This window comes from Notamacropus eugenii, chromosome 2, assembly GCF_028372415.1.
Source record: "Notamacropus eugenii isolate mMacEug1 chromosome 2, mMacEug1.pri_v2, whole genome shotgun sequence".
Lineage (NCBI taxonomy): Eukaryota > Metazoa > Chordata > Mammalia > Diprotodontia > Macropodidae > Notamacropus > Notamacropus eugenii.
This window is the reverse complement of record NC_092873.1, coordinates 511,815,257-511,826,948: the sequence shown is the minus strand read 5'-3', so window position 1 is coordinate 511,826,948 and position 11,692 is coordinate 511,815,257. Positions and strand designations below refer to the sequence as shown.

At 43.0% G+C, this 11,692-nt stretch overlaps 1 protein-coding gene across 1 annotated transcript in view; it reads left to right on the top strand.

The window, feature by feature from the left end:
* The first annotated feature begins 741 nt into the window (after nt 1–741).
* Nucleotides 742–11,692, top strand: part of LOC140530133 (calreticulin-like) — a 28,297-nt gene continuing 17,346 nt past the window's right edge. Inside the window, exons 1-2 of the mRNA XM_072649444.1 lie at nt 742–1,349; nt 8,150–8,251. Of these exons, the coding sequence (XP_072505545.1) occupies nt 896–1,349; nt 8,150–8,251 (556 nt within the window). The 5' untranslated portion in view covers nt 742–895. The remainder of the gene's footprint in view (nt 1,350–8,149; nt 8,252–11,692) is intronic.

Sequence of the window (11,692 nt, the reverse complement as noted above, 5' to 3'; positions counted from 1 at the left end):
AATATTTCCTTGATCAGGAAAGGAGTTGAGCCAGGTCACAGAGTGAAAAGTTGTAGATATCAGTGAAACCATGAACGACCCAGAGGCAGGCCCCTAAATGTGGGGTGCATCCTTTCTTAAAAATCATAGGTGTAGACTTCAGAGTCTGTCATTTTACAAATAGGGAAACTAAGACCCAAGGAAGCTAAATGACTTGCCCAGGACCACACAGATTGGATTGGATGCAAGATTTAAACCCAGGTCCTATGACTCAGTTGGGTAAGTCTACCTCTGCCTTGATTTCCTCACCTGTAAAATAAGGATAATAATAGCATTTATCACTTCAGATTGTTGTGAGGGCCAAGTGAGTTAATATTTGTAAAGTGCTTACCACAGTGCCTAACCCATGACAGATTCTTTACAAATGCTTGTTGCTATTACGGAGGTTTGGGTAGGCTTCAGCCTCTGCTAGTGGAGGGATACCCACATCACAGAGGGCACATTTCTATGACCTATCTCTATGCAGCTTCAGTCTCCACCTTCCCCCTAGAGTCTCTTGGGGGCATAGATAGGATGCAAGGAGGCAGAGCTTTTTCCTTCCCCTTGAGGCCCTGCTCTGGGACTCTAGCTCCCCTCCATCTGCTCTCCCCCTCCCCAGGGGTCAGCATCTCCTCCAGCTCAAACTATCCAGGTGTGTGGCCCCTAGCCATTGGCTGCAGCCCCGCAATCACCACGGGGTCTAGGCGAATGAGAAGCAGCCACTTGTGGGGTACACTCAAAGCTGGGCTTGTGGGAAAGCCCCACACCCTCGTCCCACCAAAGTGCTCGGTGGAAGTCGAGTTCCAAAACAGAGGAAGCCACGGGCAAAGGAGCTACCTGGAGAGGCCAGGGCGCATCAGCGGCAGCCGGGCTGGGGATGAGGTGGCTGCCGGCGCTGGTGGCCATGGCCGTGCTCCTGGCCACCTCAGCAGGCGGCCAGAGCGGAGAGGGCCCGAGCCCCAGGGCCACAGACAACCAGAAAGCCGCGGGCAGCACCACGGACAGCGTCACGACCCCACACAGCACCGCCCCCGACAGCACCTCCGACAGCGCCACAGACAGCACCCGCAGGAGCAGCGTGGCTACAGAGAGTATGAGTTTGGGCAGAGAGCGCGCTGCGGGCAATGCCACGGCCAGGAACGGTGCAAGTGCCACGGTCAAGGCACCGCACGCAGAGAACGTGAGTGCCCCGGCCCGGACCACAGCCAAGGCCACCGCCGGTGCTGAGGACAAGGACGGTGGAGGTGGCGATGGCCCAGCCAGATCTCCAGAGCAGCCGCCGCAAGAGTGGAGGAGGCGCGTCTACTTCCGAGAGGAATTCGAAGACGGCGGTGAGCTGCGGGTGGGTCGGGGTGGGTGGGTGATGCTGTGGATAGTGTGAACCTCGTATATCCCAAGGTTGGGGCGGGATGTGGGGGGGCCGGGGATGGTGCGGAAGGACCCCGGGGAGAGTCGTTCAGCTTTCTCCATCCCACAAATAAGCTGAAAGGTCATAGCTCCTACCCAAAGTGTGCGTGCACATCTGGGCAAATCAGGGCACTTCTCGGCTTGTTAGCTTCTTAGAAAATGACCATAGTACCCCTGATTCTGATTCTCCCTGGGGGTTCTATGGAAGAAGAGCTTGACTTCTCTGTGATGGAGCAAACTGGGAAGAAGCGGAAGTATGGAACCGGGGAGACTTGGATCTGGATCCTGGTGTGGTCACTTACTCTCTGAATGTCTCTGGACAAGCCATACCATCTCCCTGCCCCTTAGTTTCCTCTCTGGAGGGTCCCGTCGAGTTCTGGTATTCCGTGATCCTATACACATTTTAACATGAATTTAATAAGATCTTCTTTGGTTCAGCTCTTTCTGCCCTTCCTCTCCTTACCTATCCTAAGTCGAGCTATAATTGAAAACCTCAGTAGAGGTTTTTTCAATTCTATATCACCTGATATGAGAGGAAGCCTGGCCTAGGGGATAGAAAGGTACCTTCACAGCCATCAAGACTTGGCATTCAGGTTCTACCTGACACAGTGGATGTGTGACCCTAAGCCATCTAACCTCTTATGGCAGATATCAAAGTTTATAAATAGAAAAGAAGATGCCAATCTGTATTAATAGAGGGAGTTTCCTCACTGGGTAGTTACTATGAATCTTCACTAATGTATTTTGTGCCACTTTGGGAATAATTCCTTGTTGGCAATATGCCCTAGTCTCTTCAATATCTCCATGGGGTTTCTTCTTTGACCTTTAGGTGGCCCACTGCTGGAATTCTTCCAAGGAGCATCATTGGAAAGTGGGCAACACATACATTCAAATAAATCCCAGGAGAGAACTAGGTGATGTCAACAGAGTATGGGCCTAGGAGCAGGGGAAGTCCTGAATTTGAATCCTGCCACTTTCACTTGCTATCTGTGGACCCCTGACCAAGCCATCCTCCTCCTCTGGATGTCAATCTCTTTTGTAAAGGCATTGGATCAGATGATCTCAAAGGTCACTTTCAGCTGAATGATATCCAACTGGATGCCTCATCCAGTTGCATGTCAACAGAATAAGTTTTAGGATCATAGATTTAGGTCTGGAAGGAACCTTGGAGGTCATTTTATCCAAGCACTTCCTTAAGGGGCTGGAGTCCAACAAAGAAATGGAGAGATAAAAGGAGTAATAAAAATAAGAGGCTATAGGCTCCAGGGCTGGGAGCCACCTTACAGATCCGTGGAATGGAAGTTCTTTGAGGATAAGACTCTTTTGTCTTAGTCTTTCTATCCCCAGCACATAGCACAGGGACCTGGTACACAGTAGGTGCTGAAGAAGTGCTAGTTGATCTCGTTCAATCCCAAATTTTACAAAGAAACTGAGCTTTAGAGAGATAGCTTGTCTAAGGTTACACAGGTAGCAAGCAGGAGAGTCAGGATTTCTAGCCAGCTTGGCCCTCTGTTTCTCAACTCACTTTGAAACATGCTACAGAGTTTATGGACAGTGGTTAAGCTAAATTCTCTTTTGAAAGAGTTAGACAGCTTTCTATTTTCTTTTTCTCCTTCCTCTGCTGCTTAGCATCTCCATCCTAGTAGGTTTGAAAAGGCTTAAAATGGACACTTAGGGAGTTTCCAAATTTCACCTACTGGCTTGCAAGGGGAGCTTTTTATAAAACATAGACCTTTTGTAGGAAAAGAATCATTGTCCCTCAGTGTACTTGCTTCATAGATCTATAGAGCAGATAGAATACTAGACTTGGAGTCAGGAAACCCTGAGTTCAAATCCCACCTCAGACACTTAGCAACTATGTGAGCCTGGACAAGTCATTTAACTGCTGCTTGCCTCCATTTCCTCATCTATAAAACGGGGACAAAATAGCACCTACCTCTCAGAGTTGTGAGTATGAAGTGAAATAATATTTGTAAAGTGCTTTCCAAACTTAAAATTTCCATATCAATGCAAGCAGGCTAGCTAGCTAGCACTGGGAGGGATCTCAGAGGTCATCTAGTGCAAAACCTTCATATTACAGATAATGAAAGAGGCTCAACAAAGCTGGGGGTCACCCCCAAGTTCTTACTCTGAATCCAGCACGCTGAATCCTCCTGTCCACTGAACTGCTTACTAACTGATGTTATACGCTTAGCAGAGATGATTATAAAAATCTTTGTGTTATTGTTCAGTCGGGTCTGACTCTTTGTGACCCCATTTGGGTCAAAGATATTAGAGTGCTTTGTCATTTCCTTCTCCAGCCCATTTGACAAATGAGGAGACTGAGACAAACAGGATTTAGTGACTTGCCCGGGCTTACACAGCTAGTAACTGTCTGAAGCCAGATTTGAATTCAGGAAGATGAATCTTCCTGCCTTCAGGTCCAGCACTCTATTCACAGTCACAAAACATTTTTCTAACACAGGCTCATCATCTTCATTTGACAAATGGAGAAACTGAGTCTCGGTGAGATGAAGTGACTAGACTATGACCAGAAAAGTACCAAGTGTTAGAGATTCGATTGATCAAAAAGCATGAATTAAGCACCTACTAATTATCAGGCACTTAGTATGATAAAAATACAGGGGATAAAAGCACGAAAATATAAGAGGCTTTTCCCTAAAGGAATTGACATGCAGTGTGAACACACACACATGTACCACATATACATGCATATAACATTCAAAAAGAATGCACTCTTGGGAAGTGAGGGTACTAGCAGCTGCGAGGATCAAGGGGACCTCATGTTGAGGCTGATTTTGATTTGAGGCAGAGGTGAGGAAGCAGGTAACTCCAGGCAAGGACTAAAGCAAAGGCAGAGTAGGAAGACATACAATCATGTGCGCAGAGCAGCAAACAGACCAAGATGGCTGGACTACAGGGTGTGTGGAAGCAGGTAAAGGGACTAGAAAGTTAGGAAGTGCTAGCTAATAAGGAGCTTTACATGCCGAATAGAGGATTTTATATTTGATCCTGGAGGCAAAAGGGAGCCACTGAAGTTTACTGAGCGGGGGTGATATGGTCATGATTTAGGGAAATCACTTTGGCAACTGAGTGAAGGATGGACTGGGCTGAGGATAGACTTGGGACAGGATGACCAGTAAGAGGGCTCTTGTGAGAGGCGTTATGGTCTTATACAGAGTTGTGACTGTGTGAGAGAAGAGAAGGGGGCCAATGTGAGATATGTTATGGAAACAGAACCCAAAGTCTTCCAATGAGCACCACATCCCACCCCCTATTCCAGGCAATACATTGCCGGAGAATTGGGCTTGGCTGTATCCCCATACATCACCCTGATGGTACTTGGGATAGAGTAGATCTTATCCATCTCTACACCCTCTGGAAGATGCATCACTTGGCTCCTTTCTCACCTCCTTTGTCTTGCTCTTTGTCATCACATTATAAGATGCCTTCTTACAGAACATGCCCCAACCTGCACTACCCACCCTTGGGAAGGGACCAGAAAAATCATCCATCTCTTAGGGGATTAACTGCAAAGAATCATCTTTGATAAACATTCCTGAAATAACAACTTGACTCAGCCTCTCCCTTCACTGCTGGATTCCTATTTAATCCCCACAACAGCCTTGCAAGATAGGCATTGGGGAAACAGATAATAAATAACATTTATCAAGTGCTTTGTAAATCTTAAAGGATGATATAAACACTAGCTATTATTATTATAGATAGACTAAGAGACAGAATATTTAAGTGTTTACTATGTGTCCTCAAGGAGCTAACATTCTAATGGGAGAACACAAAACATAACGAGGACCTGAAGATGGGGAAAGGGTGTTTGTTTAAGGGCAAGGGAGCTATTGAGAAGAAAGAGGAAGAGAAGTCTGGAGAATGAATCAAGATGAGAGTGAGGTGAAGGACCCCTACTGAAATAGTGGTCTGAATGAGGGAACCAATGGTCAGAAGAGCAAGGTCTCAGGGTGGAGGTTTATCTAGGGTGGGAAGGAAGCTGGTAAGAAGTTCTGAAAGTAAGTATAATGAAGAGTGAGTGAGCCAGTGTGATGATCTCCATTGGTAAAAATAGGGAAACTGAGACTCAGAGGCCTTAAGGGAAACAGTTCATACAACTAGAGAGTGAAATCCAATGAAATCCAGTTAAGAGTCTGGTCAAGAGTGAGGGAGCCAGTCTGATGATCTCCACTGGTAAAAATGGAGAAACTGAGGCTCAGAGGCATTAAGTAACATGGGTGACACAGCTGGCCAGTGAAATTTTTCCCTTTCATCATACTGCAGCTGTAGCCAGTGAACAGGGATGTGATGTGAACCCCAGGAGTCAAGAAGATTAAGGCAGAAGGTCAGAAAAAAGCCAGCATGCTCAGTAAAAGGAAGGATCATCTCTCCAATTAAAGCTTGAAATTTCCAAGAATCTAACCCACTAGAATTTGTTCTTTACAAAGTCATTACTTCTTATGGTAAAGGTGAAAGGACACTGACTCTATCTCCATAAAATCTCTCACGTTGGTTCCCTTCTCTTCACTCACACCTTTGTATAGGACCACATCACCTCTCACAAGAGCCCCCTTACTGGTCTCCCTGCCTCCAGTCTATCCCCAGCTCAGTCCATCCTTCACACAGTTACCAAAGTGATTTTCCTAAATCGTGCATCTAACTGTGTCACCCTCTGCTCAGCAAACTCCTCTGGCTCCCTATTGCCTCCAGGATCAAATATAGAATCCTCTATTTTGAACCTCTGGATTTACATTCAAATCCTCTCTCTGATGTTTCCTTCCTAGTTGACTCAGCACATGACACTTCCCTGGGCCTTAGTTTCCTTCTCTATACAATGAGGGAGATGATCTACTTGACTTCGAAAGTCTCTTCCAGCTTTGATATCTGTGACCATAAGTTTGGTGTAGGCACTCAAATGGATTTTGAGCAGTTCCAGCTAAAATCCTACCTCCTACACAAAGCCTTTCCCAACACCTCTTAATTATAACATCTTCCTTGTGTTATGATTTTTTCCTATTTATTCTGTATATAGCTTGTTTGTATATGGTTATCTGCTTGTTGTCTCCCCCTCCCCATTAGATTATGAATTCCTTGAGGGCAGGGGTTGACTTTTGTACCTTTTGTATCCTCTGGATTTAAGCCAGTATCTGGCATGTAGGAGGTACTTAACAATAAATATTGATTGACTGACGTAGAGAGAGGAAAGTTGATTATCATCCAATTTACAGCAGAAGGGGTAATGTTGATTTGGTTCTCAATCCCTGGGAAATAAGGAGAAAGCTGAGAGGATAGGGTGCCTGGAAAATGTTCAGTTCATGGTTGTACCTGATTATCTAGGCAGGAGTTAGTGGGATCTTGAAGCCAGGTTTGTTATAAAGGGGTGAAGCAAGTTTCTTACTCTCAGCCAGGTCAGCTCTGTCCAAGGACTCCCTTCAGTGTTGAGTAGATTATCTCAGTTTCTGTATCTGAAAAATGAGGAGTTTTTACTTTATGACCTCTAAGGTCCCTTTCTGCTCTAAATCTAGAGGTAGGGGGGCCTTTAGGCAAATTACTTTTCCTGTATGGGTCTCAGTTTCCTCATCTGTAATATAAGACTGAGCTAAAACCTGGTTAACAGAGTAGAAAGAACAATGTCTTTGGAGTTAAAAAACCGGGATTCAAATCCTGCCTCTGCCATTTACTACCTGTGTGACCTTGGACAATACCTCTGAGGTCCCTCCTAGCTTTAAATTTATGATTCTAGTTCACTTTGCCTATCTGAATTTCAGTTTTATCATCTGTCAAATGGGAATAATAATACTGATACGGCCTACCTCCCAGGGACTATTTTGGGAAAAGTGCTTTTTGTTAGCCTTAAAATGCTAGAAAAGTGGGAGAGATGAAAATGTTCTCACCAGCAGGGGGAAGTAACCATAAAGGAAATATGAAGATCTCAGTACAGTGAATTAGAGGGTTTGATAGAAGATTAAGGAAGGGGAAATGTTCTAGCCTGTGACCCCAGATCTTGTCGCCCAGTACATCCTGCCCTGTGGGCCAAGCAATGGGAAGTGTGCAGGGAGAGATTTCTGAACATCAGCCTTCTACAGATGTTGCCTGGGTAAAGCATGGCCATCATCATCATCAAAAGAAGGAGGAGAAAGGAGAAAGAGAAGAAGAAAAAAAAGAAGAGAGAAATTTGTTGCCAAAATTTTTTCTCAGTTACCTGTTTCCCTCATAACTTTTGATATTTTATACAATAACTAAATTTATACATACCCTTCATTTTATAGATGAGGAAACTGAGGCACAGGGAAATAAAATTACTTGCCCAAGATCACATAGTCAACGGGCATATCAGAGGCTAGACTTGAACTCAGGTCACCCTGACCCCAAGGCCTGCCATCTCTCTATTAAGGCACACTGCCTCTCACATACCTGTTGTAGTGAATTTCATGTACCATATTTATTCTGTCTTTCTGAATCACATAGGTCAACTAGCATAGGTCCTCTGAATCCAAATTCAATATTCTTTACCCTGTATTCCCTTACTCACTCACCAAGCATTAAATACCTTCTTAATGGCAGGCACTGAAGGTACATAAGCCAGAATGAACCAGTCTCTGCTTTCGAGAAGCATCTTGTGTCTTCATAACACCTCATATATCACCTCATTCCATTCTACTTGGTCATCTTGGAGAGGATGGAGGTCATTTGCATGTATTTTTTCATTCTCTAACAGATGGATGGAAAAAAAGATGGGTTCAATCTAAACATCGGTCAAGTTATGGTAAATTTCAGCTGACGGCTGGGAGGTTCTATGGAGACAAAGAGAAGGATAAAGGTGAGTGTTCTCGTCACTGAGGATGGGTGGGACTGGGGAGTTCCAAGTATTAGAGATCCTTTGCTGTTCATGAATCAGGGTCCCATTTGTTCATATCTCAGAGTGTCATTCCCTTCCCTGCCTTTCTCCTCAGATGCCTCCTCAATGTGCAGATGGCCTTGAGGCTACATGCAGCCTTTTTGAGTCAAAGGGCCACACTTGACTGCAGTCAAAAGGCTGCACTAGAGGACCTAGAGGGACACATGTGGCCTGGAGGCTGCAGGTTCCCCACCCCTGGGAACCTGGGGTCCTCAAAAGCTGGACCAATGAGCAAGCATGAGCTTTGGCCAGCCTTCCACAAATCTTCCTGATTCGGAGCAATTTCTCATACAGAGCTGATTGTGCTCAACAAAGCTCATTAGAAAGCTGACCACTAGGCATCTGCTAAGGTACGGAAGATCTACAATCCACATCAGTGAACCGAGAAGCACCACTGATGAAAGTGGTGATGAAAGTACAAGTCTTAAATATATATATATGTACATATATTTTATATATATTACATATATAGAGAGAGAGATAAGGAGAATGCTGAGATTTAGAGCTAGAAGGCATCTTCAAGATTATCTTCCCCAAATCTTTCATTTTACAGACAAGAAAACTGAGACCCAGAGGAAAGAAAATGACTTGCCCAAGGTCTCACAACTAATAGGGGAGGCAGGATTTTAATCTAGGCTTTCTTATTCTACATTTAGCGTTCTTTTCACTATGCTGTACTGCCTTTATATAAAGGTTTATATATGTGCATATGTATATATAAATAAAGGGTTAAGAAAGAGATGAGTCATCGACCTTAAATCTTGAGAAAGTTTGTTATTGTGGAATTAATTCATTCTGTACGTAGTTTGACCAATATTCATTAAGAATCTATTTGGAACAATACTACCAAAATTGATTTACGCTTTTAATACTATGCCAATAAAATTACCATTACAGAGCTTGGTATAATAATAACAGAATTTATTTGAAAAAACAAAAGAGCTAGACTATCAAGGGAAATTATAAAAAGTAGGGACAAAGAGGGAATAGCCCTTGTGGACCTCAGACTGTATTATAAAGCAGCAGTCATCAAAGTCATTTGTTATTGCTTAAAGAACAGAGAAATAGATCAGCAGAACTGACTAGATAATCAAGATAACTCAATAATCCAGCGTTTAATTAAATGGAAAACATAAATTACCTAGGGAAAAAAGTCCTTATTTGGTTTAAAAAAAACTTATGGGAAAACTGAAAATCGGTCTGGCAGAAATTAAACTTAGACCAATAGCTTACACCACATCACACCCTACAATACATTCTAAATGAATATATGACCTTCATATCTTGAGATTTTTATGATCTTTAGATCAAACTATAAAAAAAGAAGGCAAAAAGTATACCTCTTACAGTTACGGGCAGATATATTCTTTTTTTATGTTGTTCAGTTTCATTTTAGTTTTGGTTCTAAATTCTCTCCCTCCCTCTACCTCTTTTCCTACTCATTGAAAAGGCAAGATAAGAGATGAAGTCTTAATTAAAGATAAAGGCAATTACCAAAAAAAAGATAATTTTAATTATCTTTTAAATTTAATTATCTTTTATTATTTATTAATTATTAATAAATAATTATTAATGATATAATTATATAATATATCATAATAATTATAAAATAATTATACAACAATTAATTATTAATAAATAACATTGATATTATTTATTAATAATCTTTTAAAATTTAATTATATTATTATAATTACATATATTATAATTTACTAAAAGTTGAAAAGCTTTTACAAAGACAAAATTAATACACCTAGAATTAGAAGGGAAGCAGTTGAATGGGAAAGAAGTCTTTGGGTTTGGTAACCAAAACATACAAATTACGAACACACACACACACACACACACACACACACACACACACACACACACACACTGGCCTTTCCAGTCTTTTTATACTTTACACACCTCCTCCCCTGGTACTCTTTAATCCAATGATGCTGGCCTCTTTGCTGTTACCTAAGCAAGTCCCTCCATCTCCTGACACCAGGAATTTTCCCTGGCTGTCCCCCAGGCCTGAAATGCTCTTCCTGCTCATCTCTCCCTCCTTCAAGTCTCAGCCAAAATCCCACCTTCTTCAGGAAGCCTTCCCTAACCCCTTGATTCCAGTGGTTTCCCTCTGTACTCTTTATCCTATATATAATTTGCGCATATTTGTTTGCTTCTTGTCTCCACAACTTATTGTAAGCTCCTTGAGGGCAGGGACTCTTTTGCCTCCTTCTCCCAAGTATCCCTAGTGCTCAACACAGTGCCTGGCACATAGTAGGCATTTTATATTTATTGAATAAATGAAGATGGATCAGAGGCCAATGTGAAGAATACCCTCTAGTGTTCACTCAGAAGAAGCACTTCTTCTGTAATTAAGTTTTTCCTTTCATAAACAGTTATGAAGTACCTCTAACGTGCAGGCAGGGAAATAGGGTCTTTCTTCTATGCCCAGGGGAGACAGAATTCAGGGTCTCTTGCCATGAAGAAGTTTACAGTCTAGTAGGGGAGACTTGACTTGTTGAGACACGGTGTAGTTTAAGGCAAAGCGTGCTTAATTTAGAGTCACAGGTTCTGGGTTTGAATCCTCAGCTCCATTAATCATAACATGTGTGATATTGGGCAAGTTGTTTCTCTGAACCTCAGTTTCCTTTTCCATCAATATGGCAATGACAATAAATGTAGTATTTTATGATTTGCAAAGGACATTATCTCGTTCTATCCTTGCATCAACGTTATTATTATCCCTATTTTACAAATGAGGAAACCCAGGCTGAAAGGGATTAAGAAATTTGCCCAGGATTACTCATCTAATAAGCGTCCAAGGCAGGTCTTCCTTGCTCCAAGTTCAGCGCCCTTATTCACTGTTTCACCTAGCTGCCTCCCAAATGAGGATGAGGTGGTTTCCAAGGTCCCTTCCAGCTCAAGTTTGCCCAAGGTGCTCTAAGGCACTGAGGTGGTATCACATGACCTGGGCACTCAGAGTCAGAGTTCCACAGCCTTGGCCTGGGGTTCAGAGAAGCCTTTGTCTGATATAGAGTCCGTATGTTTTGTCATTTCATTCTGGCCCCTCTCCTATTTCCTAGCCAGCTATTACAAATCTAATTTTAGAGCTCATTTAAAGATGAAAACTAGTCATTGGAAGGAGTTTATTAAATTTCTCCTTCCCCATGAAAGTTTCATGGAATGAAAGAAAATAAGAGGCGGCTGGAGATGAATGGAAGCTCATTTATTCCTGGTTTCCTGCTTCTCATCAGGCCCCATCTACACGAGTCTTCTATCTCCTGTAGTTTTGCTTCCATACCTCGCAAGGACCTGCTGAGGGATAAAGCCAGGGTGGTGACTTTGGGGTGCTTAGGGTGGGCCCTGCACATAAAG